Source organism: Argentina silus, assembly GCF_951799395.1.
Source record: "Argentina silus genome assembly, chromosome: 9".
NCBI lineage: Eukaryota > Metazoa > Chordata > Actinopteri > Argentiniformes > Argentinidae > Argentina > Argentina silus.
Genome location: NC_139663.1, coordinates 11,619,384 through 11,641,845, shown reverse-complemented (window position 1 = coordinate 11,641,845; position 22,462 = coordinate 11,619,384). Strand labels below are relative to the sequence as shown.

At 45.8% G+C, this 22,462-nt stretch overlaps 1 protein-coding gene across 6 annotated transcripts in view; it reads right to left on the bottom strand.

Annotated features, from left to right (window-relative positions):
- mrtfaa (myocardin related transcription factor Aa) overlaps positions 1 to 22,458 on the bottom strand; it is a 31,629-nt gene extending 9,171 nt beyond the window's left edge. For 3 of the 6 annotated variants that reach the window (XM_083677521.1, XM_083677523.1, XM_083677522.1), the window contains exons 1-3: positions 19,567 to 21,496; positions 15,232 to 15,431; positions 5,631 to 5,696 (exon numbers count right to left, since the gene is read on the bottom strand). In XM_083677521.1, the coding sequence (XP_083533647.1) occupies positions 5,631 to 5,696; positions 15,232 to 15,394 (229 nt within the window). In that variant the 5' untranslated portion in view covers positions 15,395 to 15,431; positions 19,567 to 21,496. The other 3 variants (XM_083677519.1, XM_083677520.1, XM_083677524.1) reach the window with 3 other exon arrangements.
- Between the last annotated feature and the right edge of the window lie 4 nt (positions 22,459 to 22,462).

The following is a 22,462-nucleotide window of genomic DNA, read 5'->3' as shown; positions in this document are numbered from 1 at the left end:
TGATAGTAGGGATTCCATCTGACAGTTCCAAGCCACTGGGCAGCTACAGGTAAGCTACAGTAGATCACACACACGCACAGGCAAGTGCGGGCACGCACACGCACACGCACACGCGCACGCACGCACGCACACACACACACACACACACACACACACACACACACACACACACACACACACACACACACTTTGTTAAACAAGTGTCCCTTTCATAAACCTCTCAAATGGATTTCTATGTAAGAGAAGAAGTGGTGGAGATGTGAATCCCCCACCTACATATCTTCCTCTCTCTCTCTTCTGAACAGACAGAACAGAGTGTGTTCTTTTTTACAACTGTAACATGTCAATTTGCTACAATGAGCCTATTTTCTGCGCCACAATCTCTCCATCTCAAACTCAGTCCCAGACAGAGAGACTGAGAGTGCTAGATCGTGTCAGTCACACATTAGCCCTGGCACCCACAGTGCACAACCACCATTAGTGTTCTGACCCGGCAGGCCAGCCTCCTGGTCCTGGTTCAAGCCTCAGTTCACGCCGCTGAGCATTGGCACAAACATCACTGGTGCCCCCCCCATCCTAGAGGACGCTCCCCCCTGTGCCCCCGTCACCCTTCCCCCGGGGTGGGGGTACGTGACCCCCTTGGGCGGGGTAAGAGCACGGCTGTCCGTCAGCCTAAGGGGGGAAGGGCGATGAGGTCAGAGGGAGAAGACCACTTTATCTGCGTGAATGACCACATCAAAGTCCCTCATGTCCCTTATGTAACTAGCATGGATGAACAGGAAGACCCCCAATCATCAAGACCCCATCATCAAAATCCTCTAGTTGTCTTTAACAATCGGAATCAATTGACTACAACTGCGGTTACTCTCATACTGGGCATACAGTATCATACCATCACAGCATCTTACTGTAAATTCAACGTTAACTCAATGTTGATTCAACGTTTCTTCCACTTTCTTTCATACCCAAAAATCAACCAATCACGTTTGGGGAAATATGCCTGGCCCGTTGAGCAAAAGCCCTGGAGCAAAACCCTGGAGCTCGTCCCCAGTGGTACTGTAGGCCTGACAGGGTGACACAATGTCTCCCAGGCAGAACCCCTGGAGCTCGTCCCCAGTGGTACTGTAGGCCTGACAGGGTGACACAATGTCTCCCAGGCAGAACCCCTGGAGCTCGTCCCCAGTGGTACTGTAGGCCTGACAGGGTGACACAATGTCTCCCAGGCTGAACCCCTGGCGCTCGTCCCCAGTGGTACTGTAGGCCTGACAGGGTGACACAATGTCTCCCAGGCTGAACCCCTGGAGCTCGTCCCCAGTGGTACTGTAGGCCTGACAGGGTGACACAATGTCTCCCAGGCTGAACCCCTGGAGCTCGTCCCCAGTGGTACTGTAGGCCTGACAGGGTGACACAATGTCTCCCAGGCAGAACCCCTGGAGCTCGTCCCCAGTGGTACTGTAGGCCTGACAGGGTGACACAATGTCTCCCAGGCTGAACCCCTGGAGCTCGTCCCCAGTGGTACTGTAGGCCTGACAGGGTGACACAATGTCTCCCAGGCTGAACCCCTGGAGCTCGTCCCCAGTGGTACTGTAGGCCTGACAGGGTGACACAATGTCTCCCAGGCTGAACCCCTGGAGCTCGTCCCCAGTGGTACTGTAGGCCTGACAGGGTGACACAATGTCTCCCAGGCTGAACCCCTGGAGCTCGTCCCCAGTGGTACTGTAGGCCTGACAGGGTGACACAATGTCTCCCAGGCTGAACCCCTGGAGCTCCGGCATTACTGAGACTCTGTCTGTATCCGTGGTTAAGCTCATGAACATTTCACAGACATGGGAGTTGGCTTAGCACTCTCTTTAAGTGTACAGTCAGTGGAGCGCCAATGAACCCTGACGCATGAATGCATCCAGTACAGGGCTGGAACGGAGAGCCATCGAAAGTGAGCGTGAGTAACCAGTGTTTCATGCTTGTAAGTATAAGGAGCGGGTATCTGGATCACATCTTTTACTGCACTTTTACTAGAGGCACACGCTGTCTTAGAGGTGGTATAAATAACATGTTAGGTAGGGTATCACCACACACCCTCATTATAGCTCTGGGTGTCACACTGTGTGAAACCAACACGCCCCTTCGACACACACACACACACACACACACACACACACACACACACACACACACACACACGGTTTGTGAATTCAACCATGGGAAAATCTACAATTCTTCATAGTTCTAATTTCTTAAGGGGCCTAAAATTACATCTAAAATTACATGTCATATTACATGTCATATTACATGTCATATTACATTTCACAGATAATAGTGTACAGTGCATGTGATAGAACCATAACATTATCCCCATAACAAAAGATAATGACAATCATATGAAGAAGATTCAAGTGTCTCTGATCACCGTGGCAGGTCAAGCATGAGAAACATTGTATTGGATTAGCACGACGATGACGACGATGACAAAAACAACAGCAACAGCATTCCCCTTTGTCCCAAGGGTTGTGAGTGCCCTCAATATACCCCCCCCCCCCCCCCCCCCCGTTTCATATAAGAGTCAAAGGTCAGTCCTACTACTCGTTTACACTAATGAACTATTCTACTGTAGCTAACAGAGACTGCTAGCAGTTATGTCCATTGATGCATCTCACCCGTATGCCTGGAGGCTACATCACTGTTGGTGGGTTAGGAGCGTATTCAAGTTAATTTGTTTCCTTTGCTAATGTATGGCCGCTAGCTAATGTCCTAGAATGTTAGCAAGCCTCAAAGCGTCCACACCCAGGCTAACATTCAGCTGGACACAGAGCCAATGGACGGCATCTCGGAGGCAGTGAGGAGAAGCGTTGGAAGCCTGAGAGGTAGGAGAGGCGTTAGCTGCAAGACTAGCCTCTGATAGGAACCAGCCCTCAGGTCAGCACTAGTGATCAAATTAGCTTGCCACTTAGCATCACCCTCCAGTTCCAACTCTAGCCCTCTCTTCTGTTTTATTTTTCCTATTTTTCCTTTTTGTTTGTTTTATTTATAAAAAATCAGTTGAAAATAAAACATCTTGTGAAAGCCACATGACTCAACTTCCTCACTGCTCTCTGATTGGCTGACGCGGTGCCACCCTCATGCTCCTGGTATTGTTGCATAATAAGACCAGTAAATACGAAATGGGGAGGGGGGGAGGGGGGGGTAAGTGACTGTCTGGATGTCTGAATGTACCATCAGTGAGGGCTAATACTGTAGAGTACGTCTAGTCTGAGACCAAGAGCTATAGGTAATGGATGTTTGGGAGAGAGATGAGAGGATGGGAGGATGGGAGGATGGGGGGTGAGAGGAGATGTGAGAGGTAGCCGGGGGGGAGGTGAGGTAAGGGAGTAGACGACTGATGAGAGGGAAAGAGAGGTGAGAGAATGAAGGGGAAGAAGAGGAGGAGGAGGAGGAGGGAGGGAGGAGAGGAGAGCGAGGATGAGTAGGGGGAGGTGAGGATGAGAAGGGAGGAGAGGTTGACAAAAAGAAGACCTCTGACTCCCCTACTAGCAGGCGGTGGTGTGGCAGTGATGAATGTGACTGCTACACCTCCTACCACTCCTCCTCTCCTCTGCTACCTCTCTACCATCTCTCTCGCTCCCTTGCACTCTTACAGGTCACAAAATCAGTCGAAAAGCCCTGACCCAACCCAGTACTTAAAGGGCCCACCCCATCAGAGGTCTGCTGTTATGATGAATGGAAGAAAGTGACCACAAGAGGGAAGCGGGGCAAGCAGCTACATGAAGGCAGAATACCAAGCTTGTACCACGCCACAGACGGATCCCTGCAGAGCTGATTCTCCAACGTTCTACATTCTACTGGTTCTCCAATGTTCTACATTCTACTGGTTCTCCAACGTTCTACATTCTACTGGTTCTCCAACGTTCTACATTCTACTGGTTCTTGTCCAGCACAGCTGGCTGACAGGAGGACGTGCATCATACCCCAAGCCCACGCGATGAGATGAATCATAGCCAGCCTGCGGGTTCCGTTCTTAGTACTTACAAGCGTACGACAAATCTAACTGTTCAGCAATAAACTGCAGCATAAACAGTTACTGGAACAGAGGTAACTAGTACACATTTCATCTCTTTGGATGCCCCTGTTTCTTCAGACCAGAGAGCGTGATGCAAAACTCAAACTCGAACCAAAGCGTGAGTCAGACGGGGAAGGAAAAAGATCGACAGGAAAGGAAACCGGCAGCCCTTTTTTTTTTTTGACGAGCCCACAAGTCCTCTAATTGAATTAAACCACGGTGACAAAACACAGAGTGTAGAATCACTAGTTACCAGTCAGGGCTAATAGAGAAGTCCCAGGGACGGGAGATAGAAGACGACATTGCTCAAATGACTGCTCTGCCCAAGCCTGACAAGCTCTACACACACATCTGTCTGGACAGAGTGTGACTAAACTCCGCAGCACCCTTTGTCCTAGCATCACTAGCACCGCCAACACAAGTAGATTTCAATTAGGATCTTCCCAAATAGCTGCTAATGGATAAGGCCTACTGTATGCCTGGTTAAATAGAAGGCTAAATGCTATTAGGGTTGAGTCTGTCTCAAAAGATAAGGCCTGGCTTGGCTTGCTGTCTACCGTGGCTTCACTGCAGAGGGAGGAAATAGTGCATGCTGTGCAATTTATAGGATAATTCATTCTATTCCTGTAATACCAGTTTATGGACTGTAAATACATAAACAGTGACTTGCACCACATACAGCTTGGGTCAAAGTCATTTTGTATTTCCCCTAAAGGGCTAAATGGGGATTTGAAAGTGAAGAGGGAAAGTGAATTGAAAGTGTCTGAAAGAGTCAGCCATTCAAAGCACTGTGCGCCTGCCATGCACCTTGAATTCATTTATCAAGAAACACTTACTGCTTTATAAACCATAACACGGATTTAGTATGTGTGCTTCTGACATATAAAAAAGAAGTCCCTGATCAAAAGCTATGTTTGTTCCAGGAACCAACTGGTGTGCAATAGGAGGGGGAAGTCCGTCTTGGTAATTCAAACATCGATCATATAAACTGGGTGCAGTCAATAGAACAAGTTGTACGAGCTGAAAATGAAGACTTAGATCAATCTAGCCGTGAATGGCCTACAGAGACAGTTGAATGAGTTCAGCATACAAACTACGTCTTCAAAGTCAGAGAAAGAGAGAGAGAGAGAGAGAGGAAGGAGCTTGATTCACATCGCTTTGAAGATTTAAACCGGCATTTCTCCGAAAAAAGCCGGTGACAATTTAACCACATCCCCAATCCAAAAAAAAAATCCTCCTTTGCATATAAACTGCACTGTGATGTGTATAATAGCAACCTACAAGATGCTATACAATGCTGTACTGTACAAAGTGCTTGCTATGCAATAGGTGAGGTGAGGGGAATACAAAGAAAGAACCTCGCCAATTCTCATGGGCCTGATAGGTCAAACCACCTCTTGATTTTGAACAACGAAGTAGAGATGGTAGAGACGGTAGAGATGGTAGAGATAGTAGAGATGGTAGAGATGGTGGAGACGGTAGAGAGGTAGCATACAGTCTACAGGAAAGTCGCTAGTACAGGAGGGCAGCTGTTTGGGTAAGAGCGATGTTTGACGGACAGGGTTATTTCACTTACGTGGCATGATCCCCTGACTGACCAGTTCCTCCCGTGTCCGTCTCTGCTGGAGCTTGAGCTGGAGAACTACAGAGGAGACAGAGAGAGAGAGAGAGAGAGAGAGAGAGAGAGAGAGAGAGAGAGAGAGAGAGAGAGAGAGAGAGAGAGAGGAAGAGAGAGAGAGAGAGAGAGGAAGAGAGAGGGAGAGAGAGGAAGCAGGGTCAGTAAGTACACAACAAGGGCACCAAAATGACAATAACAAACAAGCAGACAGAGTAAAACCCCGAACCCCAATAGACCTCTTTCTCCTTTGGAGGAAATGTAATCCAGGTTATGACAGCGTGTAAATGAATAGAGCATACAGCCTATTAGAGGTCGGAGGTGAAGAAGGAGAGTAGCCTGTGTGCTGAACGGGCCCCGGCCTTGCTGTCTCTCTCATCCTCTCCCCTCCTCCCACAGAGCAGACAGAGGTTCTGACAGCTCTCACAGAGGTTATCGCAGTCAGTGAGGGGAAACAGCGGGCAGATGCTCTCTGACAGGCAACACTTCCTGTTTCTACATGATTATTTCAAACAGCAGCCGGTTTGTAGGGTTTAGACTTTTTTTTTTACCACACTCAGAGAGAGAGGGGGGGGGGGTAGACAGACTTCCGCATGTCTTCAACACTACTGTAAACAGTGTCTGTTCAAAAACAGGAAGACTCCTTCACCACACAGTTCAAAATAATTAAGGAGGTAGCAATCGGAGGACAGGCTCATTGTAATGCATGGAATGAAATCAGAAATGGTATGAATCACCGGTGTCCTACTTCCACCAGCCTCCCCTGCATGTGTGATATGCTACATTGAGAGGACTCAGAGGACTGAAGCAGCCAAACTATAGTAAAAAAAAAAAACACTTGCTAGACTTATAGTATACACACTTACTGCATACATCAAAGACATATGGTAAATAAATGAGAAAGAACCAATCTGCTGTCTCATTCACAAAGAACCAACGTCAACTTGATTTGTGGATTAAATTAACTCGACGTATTAGTGTCTAAGTACTTCCCTTTTTCTACATGATATTTCTTGGTATGTCATGGTTGAAGAAAACCACTGCCTAAATGTGCATCACATAGATAAATGTGTCACTGCCAAGCCTCACAGTGGCAGCTCAGAATTGGATCAAGGCTGCAGAAGGAACGCTTTGAAAGCTAGTGATGCACCGTTTGTAAATCTGATAGGACTGGATAGGCACAGGTCATGAGCAATATGGTACAAAAATCCAGAGGGGCAAGGTGGCACTCCTATCATATAGCTTATTTTATAATCTTATACTTATAAAATAACACCTATCTAATGCTTTAAGATCTACAGTGGATGAAGTGTGGAGAGAGTAGAGGCTCGGGGGTTAAGTGTTGTTTTTGGACCATGTATTTCTAATAAAACCATCAGCATTCTCCAGTGTTTACACTTCAGCCACTCTAAGAGGAGACTGAAGTGTGTGGCAGCTCTTCCTGTCATCGTCCATGGCAACTGTTATGCTGTAAACCGTAGCTTATATCTTGCATTTCTCGCATTGGGTCTGACTGTTTGAGTGTTGCCTGTCTGAACTCTGAATGTGCACGCGTGACATTCAGTGAAAACGAGAATAAGGTGTCAGATGCAAGAGGAAGGTGTTGAGGATGGTGAAACAACCAATTATAGATATGCAGTAGTTATACTCTATTACAGTAGTATACCTACACTCTATTACTTTATTAGGTACACCTGTTCAACTGCTTGTTAACGCAAATATCTAATCAGCCAATCACATGGCAGCAACTCAATGCATTTAGGCATGTAGACATGGTCAAGACGACCTGCTGAAGTTCAAACCGAGCATCAGAATGGGGAAGAAAGGTGATTTAAGTGACTTTGAACGTGGCATGGTTGTTGGTGCCAGACGGGCTGGTCTGAGTGTTTCAGAAACTGCTGATCTACTGGGATTTTCACGCACAACCATCTCTAGGGTTTACAGAGAATGGTCAGAAAAAGAGAAAATATCCAGTTCTCTGGGTGAAAATGCCTTGTTGATGCCAGAGGTCAGAGGAGAATGGCCAGACTGGTTCGAGATAATAACACGTCGAACCTTGAAGCAGATGGGCTATAGCAGCAGAAGACCACAACGGGTGCCACTCCTGTCAGCTAAGAACAGGAAACTGAGGCTACAATTCGCACGGGCTCACCAAAATTGGACAATAGAAGATTGGAAAAACGTTGCCTGGTCTGATGAGTCTCGATTTCTGCTGCGACATTCAGATGGTAGGGTCAGAATTTGGCATAAACAACATGAAAGCATGGATCTTCTGTTGTAGTACTGTTGGTGCTCAAGCTGGCTGGTCTGCACTAGAAATAACTAGTAGTGAGTGAAGTGTGAATTTTCTCATGGTCTCTGTCTCTCCCCATGTTGAGAACAGCCTCTGTGGTTCTTCACACCTCTGATCGACCTCTCTACATTACCAACAGTTCATGCTGTCAACGCCTGAGCCAAAACATCCCCATTTCTCTGGTATGGGCCCAGTTGACGTAGGTAGTTCCCTCAACCATAGACGAGTTTAAATAGGCTTAGTGAGGCAAACACACACACACACACACACATACATACATATATACACACATACACGATGATGATTTGCTGGTGATTGTGCCAAGAGATGACAGGCAAATTATGGAAGGTGCTGACACAGAATCTATTCTAAGCGAACATGCTCACTCTGAAATGTCAGTAAATAACACAGTTTATTCCGGTTCTCGGCATCTGACAAAAATGCGATGTTAAATGTGAAGATGACATCTCTTTATCGTTTGCCATCTCTCCCTTTGTGCTCAATATGAGCCGTATCACTGCCTTTCTCTGCACCTTTCAAATAAAATCTACTTTGAAATACATTTCCGCTCCTCTTTTTCTCTGCAACTTTCTCTAAAACTCCTCTCCTCAACTGTCTCTCTCTGTCTGAGCACCTTTTCAAACCACTCCATTCTATCCCTCCCCCTCCACCCTGACATGAAACCTTCTCTCACCTTCTCCTCCCTGCAGGATTCTATTTGTGTCCCACTCTGTAACAGCTAGGAGGTAACTCTACACTCCCTGGCCTGCTGTAGGCCTAGCCCGGCCTGGTGGTGAGTTAGACCTATAGGTAACATTACTGTAAATCACCCAACCCCCAACCGCCCAACCCAACCCCCAATCTGTCCTACACCCGCCACCTCAAACTGCTCCATAGCAGAAATTCAAGGCACAGGGGAGGGGACACACGTGTGGGTCTCCAAGCCTTACCACCACCACCAACCCTGTCAGGGCCAAGGTATGCTGCTGGCCTGGCAGCCGTGGGCTTGGCTATACCGCTCGGGTGATACAGTCGCACGTGCTGCCGGAAAGAAAGGCCTCGGTTGCGAGTCAATCAGGCATACAGTGTCTATCTTAAGACTGTGCAGTATGTCTCAGTGCAAACCTCATCTTTGTGGTGTATCTTTGTGTGTCTCCGTTGTTCATATTCTGTCTCTGTGTCTCAGGCCCTCTCAGAGTCTCAGTGTCGAAACCTGTCTCTGTGAGTCTGAGTTAACACCACTATCAGGACAGGGTCTTTACTAGTCTCAGCGTTTCTAACCATCTCTACAGTGTTAAAGGGACTATAACTGTGCAGTGTTTGTAACCATATCCCAGGCTAATGGGACTATAATTGTGTCTTGCTACACAATTAGGCCCTACAGTATGTTTCTCGGAGAGTCACTGTGACTCTCAGTGTGGGACCCTTCCTAAATCTATCCCAGTCCACCTGGGTGGGTCTCATGTCCGCATGGCTTGGCAGCGACAGCCTCCACAGGTTCCTGAGTTCATATCTCCTGGGCAGAGGGCCCGGTCCTGTCCTGTCCTGGCGCTGGCCCATCTGTACCGCAGCCACCAAGGACAGTTAGTCTGACGGACCGCCAGCCCAGAAAACACCTGACACCCACACATACTGGGTCAAATGGAGCAGAAGCAGCGTAACTCAATGGAGGCGATTCAGGTAGAAACAACTAAAACTGAATGACAGATGCATCGCAAGCCTTTGTAATAAGTCTATATAAATAATATATATATATATATATATATATATATATATATATATATATATATATATAAATAATTGACAACAACCTTTTGATTGAGGAGATATCAAACCAACTCCCCAAGGAAACCTCATTAGTGTAACAAATATATCAATGAAACCATACAGTATATAATATCTGTGTGAGAGTGTGTGTGTGTGTGTGTGTGTACAACATAAGTCCCACCTTCCCTCAGGCTCTGACAAGCCCGGCGCTCTAACTCCAATCGTATTACTCGCTTGTCCATGCTGCTGCTGATTGGAGGGGGCCTGAAGGAGGCGGGGTCAATGCGAAGGCAGGGGTTGGTGTCCAGCATGGCGATCAAGTTCAAAAAGATAAATAAATCTGACTAAAAGGCAGGGGTCCCATCTAAAAAATAAAAAAAATAATGTCCAATCCAATCCACTCAATAGGAAATATGACCTTTGTGATGTCTTAAACTTTTGTAAGTCACAGAGGTCTCTAAAACGCAATCATGAAAGACAAGGCACAATGGTCCGAAATAGAAGCATATGAAATCCTCCTTGTGCAAAAAAAAAAAAAAAAATTCAGACAAAGGATTTCTTCAAAAGTCAATTCAAAGTGTACCGTGCACAACTGCTGTCTCTTTCACCCCTCCTTTCTCTTACTTGTCTTTTGCAAACCCTTCAGAATAGAACAAGCTTCTTTTTGACGTGTCCAAAGGCAAAACAACCAAAAGAAAAAGAGAGTAAAAGAAAAGACAAACAAGCTTGCAGAGAAATGTATCACAGCTACACTCTTCAAGAGGCAGCACTGTATCTACTGCACCGACAAGACTGAGTGAGAGGTGTGTGTGCGGGAGTGTGTGTGTGTGTGTGTGTGTGTGTTTGTCAAACGCCGGTGAATTTGTGATCAAGCACTCTGTCAGCTGTTGCTGCACTCAGTCATTCAGTCTTTGACAGACAGGGACACACACACACACACACACACACACACACACACACACACACACACACACACACAGAGACAGACACAGACACAAACACACACAGAGACAGACACAACAGTCACAGGCACTGAAACAGACAAAGACACAGACACAGACACACACACCACCAACAGCACCATCAGTACCGTTTCATCCTCATCACTTCCAAATGGCACCTGTGATTAACACTCATTTATGACATCACAAGAGTGTGCACCTGTGTGAGCACCTGTTGTATACAGGCACACAGCACACTGGGCCTCCATAACACTGACCTGACACAGATACTGAAACACTTGCAGTTCCAAAATCAAATCTGCGTCTCTCTGACAGTTTCTCTCGTCACTTTCACTTAGGTTCTGTCAAACTAAACATCTGTTAACATGACACGGCATTAGGCCGAGAAGCAGAGCCTCGTCTGCTGCCTGCCGCTGCCCATTAACACGTCAGCTGCTGCTCCTATCAAGTCTCATACAGTATCACATTCAGAGGTTGATGGACGGGTACTTGTGCTTAGATAAGGCTGAAGTGAAGCATACGGTACAGGTGATTACGGTGTGAGTACGGTGTGAGTACGGCTTACAGTAGGAGGTTTTCAAAAGTGGGGGGATTTGGTGCCGCTTCTCAGAGGTTAATACGCTGACACACAACGTTGAGTACAGACAATCCACCTTTGGCTCGGAGAGACGGAAGGTTCTTTGATTGTTATTGACATTCAGTATGCTTTGTATAGTTCTGTCTATATTTGCCAAGCCTTAGAGTGTCTGCCATAAAAAATAAACTATTTACTGGGCAGCACATGCATACAAATAGGTTGTGTGTGTGTGTGTGTGTGTGTGTGTGTGTGTGTGTGTGTGTGTGTGTGCGTGTAGCATGCAGGATGCAAACACACCTCAGGCAAAGCTCACTTTGACGAGGAAGGGGAAAACGAATCAAGACTGATCCCCCTTGCTGCAGATAAGGCACCAACCATACGCTTGCAGGGATAATCCTGCTTTCATGTGTGTGTGTGTGTGTGTGTGTGTGTGTATGTGTGTGTATGCGTGTGTATGTGTATGTGTGTGTATGTGTGTGTCCTTATGTCAGCCATAAATACTGATAGGAAAAGCAAATAAGGACTCACAGGGGCTATAAGCATACCCAAAATACACTAAATACCTACATTCTGCTGTGTTAGTGAAAGTGGTAATCACTTTTATCAGCCTGGAATATGTCTCCCTGTTGAGATCATCTGTTAATGTGTCCCACTGCGTAGGTAGTCTGTCAAGGTCAAAGTAAAATGAACACAATGCCCAGAAGGAACTGTAGTGCAAATTGGCCATCACTGGCTAATGCTAACCAATCTAATCCTGGCTAATGTTACACGACCCTGTGAATTCTGCCACTTTCATCTGCCATTTTGAAACAATAACTGTTTTATGAGAGTAAGCATAGGCCTCGTGTTGGATCTGCTACATACAACATACTGAATTGTATACCTTTTTATTTTTCCCAAGGGAACTAGTTTATTGTATTATGGTGTATACTGGGATGGTGTATACTGAGGTGTCCTATGTTGTTACAGCAGTGGTATTGACCTAGCAGCTTAGATTCATAGCAGCCCCCAGGTAGTGCTAGGCCCGACGAGACCAGCCTGCAGGTTTTGTTATGACCAAGCACCCTAGCAGCTTAGTTTCACATCTTCTGAAAGAGGTATTCAGGGTTCTTTAAATGGAATGAACACAACGTCACTGTGGGGAAAAGATCAGGGCCTCAGGGTCAGAGGTCACTGTCATTAGCACTGCCGTAGACAGAGAGGCTGTAAAGATCCTGACTCAACACTCAGTTACCTGGACATTAATTAAGCCCTGAATTATATATCACACTTTCGAGGCTTGTTTCCCAGCAAAATACAATTGAATATAAATCAGTTATGATGCCTTCATTTTGATCTGTGTGCTGGAAACAGTCCCTTAATGTTCTCAGTCAGTGTGTTTCAGTGACCCTAAGACTAGAGAAAATCTCAATTTCAGGAACCGTTGTTAAAGTGTTGGTTCTGGATTCATAGCTCAAAAAAATTGTTCAACACCTGTGGCCAAATCACCTCAAAACCAACCATGTCAGAGTTAATTTGAGGTGATTGTGGCCACAAATGTTGAACTCATTTTTAGCCCCATCACTCCCATTGTATTTTTGTTAGCGGTGGCTAAAGTTAGTTGAAGTTAGTAGCGGCTATCTGACAAGAGTATTCCAAGAATCAGGGTTGAAAAACCAAAGACAAGAGGCCAACCTTCGATTGTTTGAAACAAAATGGTGTCACTACCAAAACAATGACATGGGTTTAAGATACTGCTTTCACATCTTCACCTTCACAATTATTCCTCTAAAAGCACACTGTATTGCAAGTGTGTATGAAATTACTCGAAAATAAATAAATAAATATCTGAGTTTATTAATTTTCATCTTCATCAGGGTCTTCTTCAGGAAGGGAGAGTGCTGTAAACAAGTCTCAAATTAACTCCTTCCCTCTGAGGCTGGCCTCCAGAATGTCAGTGACCCCCCCCTCTCACTAACCCACCCCTCAGGGGGGGCTGACTGGTTTAAATAGCAGGGCCAGCTGGCCACGGGGGCTATATCCAGCTCCTCTTCACCTGTGCAGACTGCAGATAGAGTTACTCACATATATCCCCCCCCCACACACACACACACAGAGAGAGAGAGAGAGAGAGAGAGAGAGAGAGAACCTGACTCAACACATATTTTAAGGTTAATGTGTTTCAAAGCCTGTTCAATAAATCAGACCATTCAAACATGCACAATCCAAAATGAAGGCAGAGAAAGTAGTTTCTAGAAAATATTAATTGAATTTAAACGCTTGAAAAGGATCTTAACTCAACTAGCTGACAGTGAATACAAATACAAGTGCACCTGTCTTTTTTAACGACACTGCTATTCCCTCTCTCAACAGCCCATGCATGGCTTGTTGCAATATTCTCATCAGCCACAAGGTGGCAGCATATGTCTCTCCACATAACTCTAGACACAGTCATTCCTCCACATCATAGTGGGCTGTATTGAATCCAGCTGTCTGCATCTGGTAGCATGTGTTCAGGGGCAGGGGCAGAGATGAAAGACTATGAGTTCACTGAATGGGTTAATAGGTTCCTGTGCAGTCATTCATTTATTGCCACACGGTACACAGATAGAGTCTCTCTCTCTCTCTCTCTCTCTCGAAATATAATGCAAACTAAGACATCTAGTATATACCCCAATTAGCTTCTTATCCGTGTGTCTGCACACATTCAGGCAGTGATAAAAGAGGACAGAAGTACTGTAGCACAGTGGAGCTACAGTGTTGTGTTGTGTACTGAGCTCTTTTACAGCAAGGGCCATATCTGGCCAGCCACTCCAGACTGTGACACCACACTTACACTCAGGTCTCCTTAGCAAAGTGGTTGGGTCACAGCCAGCGAAGTGAGCTAAGTGTACAATATGTCACTCTGAATTGCTAGAGTACAGTGTGTGTGTGTGTGTGTGTGTGTGCGCGCACGTGTGTGTACACACACAAGGATAACAACATGCAAAGTTTGAGCTAGTGTTTGCTCGTTGATTCGGATGAGGTAATCCTCCAGAGATAATATGACAACTATGTAAACTCTCTCAGCTGCCTGGGTGGAGAGGAGACGGCGCATGGAATCCTGACATTATGCTGCTGTGTTGCTTTTAGGTGCATGTCTCATAGCTTCCATTTGCAAGAAGATACTTGTGGTTTGGAAGGTTTTCTGTTTTTTCCTACACTAGTAGTCACTCAGGAAAGTAATCCACTAACCAAAAGGAATTGCGCACGCTGTAACACACGCACACACACATACACCCGCATGCACGCACACAGGCACATGCTGACACACACACACACACACACACACACACACACACACACACACACACACACACACACGCCCACACACACACACACGCCCAAGATCTTCCTCCTCATTTTTCCTCAGAGAGCAATTCAACTGGGTTTCTTTCCAGGACACCACCACTAACACCACCTCCACAAGTGGACTCCTGCAGTCTCTGCCAGAGAACAGAAGAACGAGAGCCTTTGACCCTGAATGCACGTGCACGTGCACGCTCACGCTCTCTCTCTCTCTCTCTCTCTCTCAAATTCTTCCTGGCATGGTAACAGCTCAGCCATAAAAACCTCTCCCTCCTTGACCACAGTGAGAAAGAAGCCTGGCCAGAGAGTGGGAGTAAACAAATAGCTGCACTCTCTGCCAAGTTAAAGAAAGGAGGCAAACACGCTGAATGTAATTAGCAAAAGAGAGTACAAAAGAAATTGTGTTGTTTTTCCATTTGTTCTACAGTGCCACTTGCCCTGCTAACCTGCGTGAGTTGAGTGAGTTTTTACTTGTTGATTACTCATCGTTAGCACTAGCGCTATATAGCACGATGAGCATTGAGCTGAAGGTGCTGTTCACAGTCAGAGAACTGTTCAAAAGTACAGACTGACGGATGATGAATGTGAAGCTGCAGACTGACTGACTGGGTTGGATCAGATCTGAACTGAACTCACCATTCTTCCTCTCTCGAAGGGGCAGCAGGTTGGGGGCGGGCTGCAGCGAGAGCTCTTGAAGCTCATTGGTCACGGCCTCGCTTTGGGGGCTGGGGGCGGGGCCAGATGTTGCAGCAGGAGCCGAGCCGCAGGGACTAGGCCCCTCCCCTGACTGGGACTCCATGGTCGCCACGGAGACTGGGGGAGCCTGACGGACAGACCTGAAAGATAAACACACAAACAAACATCCCTTTAGAACAAAGATCGATAGGCAGCTGAGGAGGATGAGTATTAACATGCGGCACACTTGTAAGTTACAGCAAACAACATGATGGACAAATGTCTGCACAACTCTTTCTAATCGCCAGCAAGAATGCATCATCATCGCAAAACCTGACTTTTTGACCACATCCCCTCAAAACAACTAGGCCACATCACAACAGCAATCTCAAGTCCCTCTCACATCATCAAAATAAGATGTCCATCCACATCCTGAACCAATTTCATCCTTCAATCCAGCTGCCTCATCCTTCCTTACATCACACCCTGCCACATCCTAACCCCTCCCCTCCCCAACCCTCCTCTCCTCTCCTCTCCTCTCCTCTCCAGCCCTCCCCTCCCCTCCCCAGCCCTCCCTTCCCCTCTCCTCCTCTCCGAAAGTGTGAGTCATTCCCAGTTATCTGAGCTGCTCCACAGTAGTTAAGACGTAACGGACACGCCAGTGTCCCTAACCCAATAACGACTCCGGCTCCATCTCCATGGCAACGCGCACCATAACAAGCAGGAGGAGCGCCCGGAACACCGGGCTGAGCCAGTACTGCGGTCCACCTGCCTCTTGCCATGGCAACGCCTCTTACATAACCCAACCACTGCCGTGTGCAGATACATTGGAGACACACATCAAAACATCTACACGGGAGACGCATGTGTTACACAGAGACTCGTGAAATGCAGAGGGCATCATCTCTCAGACCAGGGGGGGCCTTAATCACACCATCACCAGTGGGCTTCACAGGTGTTCCTCCTGCTGTCCACGAACTGGAGTTTAGGCCGGGCGATTATTATTCACTAGTCTTATTCACTAGATCTATAACACTATTGTTGCGGTGTGCTGGAATGTCGTCTCTGTAAGTTATGTCCTCGTTCCATTCGTCATGCAGTGTGTGCTGAGGTTTACCCGTTATGAACGCAGTGTTTAGGAAAACTATGCAGATTGTTTTTAGTTCTAAGGCTAAATAGCAGCATAAATGCAACTGCTTTAAAGAGGACAACAAGAAACAGTATCAGAAGAAGTGGTGATACAGTAGTGTTGTTAGAGTGCCCCGCAGTAATAATACTTTGCTGTCCACTCCAGTGTGATGAAGTGGATTGCATAGTGTTACACTGCGGTCCATTGTAGTCCTGTTTAGTGCCTCGTCCCATTGTTAAATCTGTGGGAATCATCATGGCAGTAACCTGAGCCCAGTGGAGGATTAACAACACACGCACGCACGCACGCACACACAGACACCTCTCTGTGAACCAGAATCACAACAACAACAACAACAACAACAACAGGCCGACCTCCTGCCTCTGGGGCCATGTTCCAGAGGCTTCCACTCCAGAGGATTCCACAATCTAACTAGCTAGGGTGAGGCTCCGACCGCAGAACAGTGTCCAAACACCACAGCATGTTGTCAGTACCAGGGGGCATGGCACTCAGTGCTCCAGGGCGAAGGTGGCAGGGAGGCTAGGTCACTTGTTGCTGACTCACATTACGGTAACTGACGGGACTGTCAATCAAAACAATGACATTGATTGATCAACCTCAGTTGAATAGAATGGAATCCAGAACAGAGTGGAATAGAATGATCTAGAAACTAGAAACCTAGCTTTGAGAGCCTACAGTCGTGGCACTATGATAAAGCTTGAAAACTGACTAAGCCATAAACATGGACGTTTCCTCCTGTCACGCTTCGCTGGGGGAGACGAGGTCAGCCGGTCTGGATCATGGGAGCCTAAGGTCATAGAATCCATAGAATTACAATGAGTGACTGTTGACTTGAATCATGGGACTGTCAGTTCTAACGGAGCATTCCTACTCTCCGGTAGAACCTCTGAACAGCAGCCATCTTGGCTGGTAACCTTCAGTTGAGGCGTAATCCTCCTTCAAGCAAACAATCTTTTTTCTGAAGCAGCCTAAACAGGTTCCTAATGGGCCATGTCCGTTGCCATGGCAACCCATCTTTGGCTGGCCCTTTTGTCAAACCTGCTCCGCAAGCTTGTCTCTTCCACCCCTTCTTGGCCTAGAAACACACTGAAAGGGTTCCTATCAGTTACACTGCCGTGCCTCTGGATATGGGAGGCTGGGAAAATGTAGGAGTCAATTCGAGTCTACCTACGAATATGCTGCATTTGATGCAATATTTGCTGCCTTTTTTCTTCTTTTTTTTGCTTAAATCAGTGACATAAATGCAGTTATACTGATGCACAGTAACAGCTGACAGGTAAGAAAATGGATTGTTTTATATTTTAAAAAAAAGAATAATAAAAAAAAAAAAGCCATGAGTGAAAAGACCAATGAGAGACACCTGCATCAAGACGCTTTATGAACGTTACAAGTGATAACCAAAATAATTAGCATGACTGACAACAGGTTTCCCATAGCATGACAACACAGGACTACTGTAGCATGTACATGTGGACTGATGGAATGTATCACCACATTTCAAAATCTGTTAGGACTTCAGTCAGGCTGTGTTATTTTGCCTCTCTATCTTGTCTAGATCTAGACTGTGTTCCTGTATCCCTTCATTTGAGTCTTCTCTCCACCTGGAAACCTGCTATATCCCTTCATTTGATGGACACTGACCTCAAGACTTGTTGGTTTGGACATTCAGAATTTTCAAGGAGTAACGTACTGTACGTTCTAACGTAAAATTAGATCAACCATCTGCCCCTTTCTCTTCATTCACTAAGCAACTGCAACAGCGCTTGTCTTTCAAAACTAGTTCCAACCAATTCCACTGATAAGGGCTTTTATAACTCAGTCATGTTGTTTGTGAGAGACCTGTCTTCAGTAGCGGAACGGCCATCTGGAGCTCCGGGAGAATTCCCGGTGGGCCGGTCGATCTGTGGGCTGCGGGGCAGGTGGTAAAAAAAGATATAGGCCGGCAGTAAAGAAAGATATGGGCCAAACAGCCCCCCCCCCCGACCCCCCACCCCCCCACCCCCCGACCCCCCACCACCACCACCACCCCCCGACGCCCATCCCGCCACCCACCCCCCCTGGTTTTTGAGGTATGACACCCAAAACAGTGCCTAAGCCTGATTATGAATCACATCCCATTACTTTGTTACAAACTAGGTTTCTTAATTAAACCAGCCAGGCAGTGAGCACCGCCAACACACCAAACTTAATGTGCAAAGATCTGAAATCACCCGTTTAATCATTTCCACTGCCAAAACCAATGACATCATCGCCTGGCCTCCCTCCATCCCTCATGCTTGGCTCGTAGAGGGACTGAACCCCAGCACCATATCATCCTCAGTCTCTTTACTTTTCTTTCACACTGGAAAAAAAGTGTTTTCACTGTGTGGGTGTGCTGTGAGAGCCAGAGTCACAGGGGTAAATAGGCTCTAAAGCCCCTGTCCTCTTCTTGTGCCATGTTGGGAGTGAGTGGCAGTCTTGCTGTCTCTGACCGTCACACCAAGATGATGTAACCGCATCACAATGGCACTGAAGCTGCCCGATGCATTTATTACATGACATGTGCTTAATCCATGTATGCCAGGTGGTCCAATGCCACACCCACGTGGCATTGAACAGGAGAACTGGGATCTACACTGCTACAGTACAACGACAAAAGTCCACCGTCGCAGATCTACACTGTTACAGTACAACAACAAAAGTCCACCGTCACAGATCTACACTGCTACAGTACAACAACAAAAGTCATTGTGGTATTGTATTTATTGTAGTTATGGCACTACATGAAACATTGTATTTTCTGTACAAAAGGTACTATATCAAAAGCAGTGCAATATCTGTTAAAATAAGTTTTAGCCACAGTAGGCTAATCAAGCAAACAACAGGGTAGGCCTAGAGCCCATCTACTGTACCATGAAGTGAGATAACGCTCTGGACAGGGATGAAAGAACTCAAGTCAAGACTCAAAGAAAGAGAGAGAGAGAGAGAGAAAGACCAGAGAGACCAGGGAGCAAACAAACAAAACCCTCAAGTTCTGAGAAAGGATTTACAATAATTGGCATAACAACATGCCAACAAAAAAGCAACAAATCAATCTTTGTCAATGCTTTTTGAAACAAAAGCAAAAGGAGAAAAGGTGTGAGAGGGAGATTACTAGGGGTGTTTACCTGGTTTACTTCCTGTTAAACAAGGTCCTGGGGGTTTCCATTTCAGTGGGGCCGCTCTCACTGTGAAAAAGAAGCAATAGGTTGAGAGGAGGAAGAGGGGTAGAGACAGAGAGATGGTGAGAAAGATAAAGGGAGAGAAAAACTTGTTATAAAATCAAAACAGATAGCCTAGGCTAAAATCATAATCTTTAATCCTCTGATCAGATTTCTTTTTGAGAAAGGAGGGGGGGGGGGGTCCTCACAATCTCATTTTAACAGTAACTTAATTAACAGTAACTTGTTTGATTGAAATCAGATGCTAGACCACTCCATCCCTAGCAAAGCTATCCCTTCAATTCTCACACCACCCAAATACAACCAGAGGGAGTTGGGTCTGCTTTAGATACAGTACTAGGTTAGATAATCACCCTGAACAAAGACTCTGTCTATATGCATTGAAAAAAGGAGGTCAAGCATTGAGGATCAGCCTTAACAAGGTTATCTGTAGCCTAAGCCAAATAAATGATGCACTAATGACACAGCAGGAAAATGAACTCTGAGATATGACGCACAGACAGGTTTATATTTTTATCCAAGACGTCACAAATCAAAAAGTTGAGAAAGGTTAAAAAAAATAAAATAAAAAAAACAGCAGGAAAGATGCGTATCTGCATGTCACCAGCCTCGCTCCACTTTTTATGGGCCGTATTAATGCTAATCTGACCCAGTTCAGTCTGACACACACAAACTCACTTCTATGCTGTGAGCTGAACTGTCCTGAGGGAACAGTTTGTGGTGTGGTCCAAAGAAAAGCAAATAGAAACAGCGATAGTCATAGTTTGTGGTACCAGCTCCGGAGTTTGAGAGCATCACTGAATACATAGCTGCTAATAAATCATGGGCTGATGGGCACCAAATATTAAAAGTTTCTCATGAAATAGCGTAAATGTTGAGGTTGTACATTTTCAATCACAACACATTGTCGTCGTCATCGTCATCATCATCACCACAAATGGGCCTGCTGGTGTTGATACTCATTTCAACATGCTGAAGTTGTTACAGATCATTTGATAGTGACAACCACACCAATAGGCAATATCTTCCAGACCCGGCTTACAAGATCAATGGGGTTTGATAAGTGACAACTTGAGTAGCTGTGTCAGGCACCTGATGCTTATGTGCTGACTGCAATGATATAGCTGCAACCCTCAATAGCTGCAATCCTCAATGGAAATACGGATGTATCACAAACAGAGCTGGTTAAATAGATGCATTGAATGATAGACATGCTCCTCATCATCATACACAAAAGACTGCAGAATGCAAAACAACGGTTCTTGTTGTTCAGTTGCCACTAGCTATGCTGAGATGTGACTTGTGAGCCATCACTTGATTTAGCTGGTAACAGTAGCAAAACAGCCCAGACACCAAACAGGACACACAGCACAACAACAACATCATCATCATCATCATCATCATCATCATCATCATCATCATCATGCCAGTACTGGCTGAGGACCACCACATGTAAGATTACTAAGGACAACTAGACAACAAATCCATGTCTCTTGCTGACTACAGACATACGATGGGGTGACTGTACGCTAATTGGCTTGCATTGTGTGAAGCATACTGCTACAGTAGACTAGCTGTCAAACAACTTGCTAGCTGACCATATTTATCTTATGCTAATTGCTCTGTATTATGTAATAAACACCGAGCTACTGGTGCTAGCTGCTAACTATGCTAGTCGTAGTACGTACCTAGTCTCTGGACGTTGTTGCACTTACTCTTCCCATTTCATGACCTGTGTTTATGGAGCACTAGAAACCTGATTTACCAAAAGACCGACACCCCACGAAACAAAAATTAGCTTCACGTAATCTGTCTGCGATTGGATTGGCTGGCTAATTGACAGCTAGCGAGCCCGCTAACCACAGTACAGCCTAGGCTGTCACCTCACCTCGCGTAAGACTGGAATCGTATTTGTATCGTTAGCATTCAATCGGTGACAGCAGGAAAGTAGTGATGTAGATTCGGTGTGTTGGTCTTCGATCAAATCAATACTTTATTGACCTCGATTTAAGTTGGCGAACTTGCTGTAATAACATTGTCTGACAGGCTGTCTGTCAAACGCAGATGTTGATGCAGTAGCAGGCTTCCGATTTCCCAAAACTTCAGCCGGAAAACCCTCCCCATCCTTAGATGACTTCGGCTGTATCCAATCGTATTTTCAAGATTACTAAATCCCTATGTTTGCCTGAAAGTAAAGCCCAGTTATGACAATTATAGTCTATTTTTTCATTTTCATAACTGAGAGATATAGCCTTCTGTGCTTTGTGCTTCTGAATCTGAATTTGCTGAAGGAAATTCCCAACACTGAAAAGTTATCTTGTCCAATGCTGTATTCAACCTATCCTATCCCCAACTATCCAAAAAAGAAACACAAATTGAATGGGGGTGATGGCAAGAATGCTACTGAGCTTGATAATCAATTGTCCTTTGGAATGAAATTAATACAATGGAATACAAATACAATGAGAGACAAACTTAGGCTAAACACCAACTACATCTACACCTACATACATATATAGCCTATGCCTATCTAGCAGTGGAGGCTGGTGGAGGTAGAAATCAGAGGACGGGCTCATTGTAATGCATGGAAGGGAATATATAATCGTATCGAACACACGTTTGACCATTCCTCATCCCATTCTGTGCATTACAATGAGACCGTCCTCTGATTTCTACCTCCACCTGCCTCTCCTGCTATCAAGGATGAGAGAGACATCAAATGTAGTTCTGTGCTGCTGTACACCTACAAGTACTTGAGCAGTGTGGCTGTGACTCCCTCTGCTGGTCAATCTAAATAATACTGTGATGAAAAAAAGAGCAACAGTTGCTTGTTGTTGATATG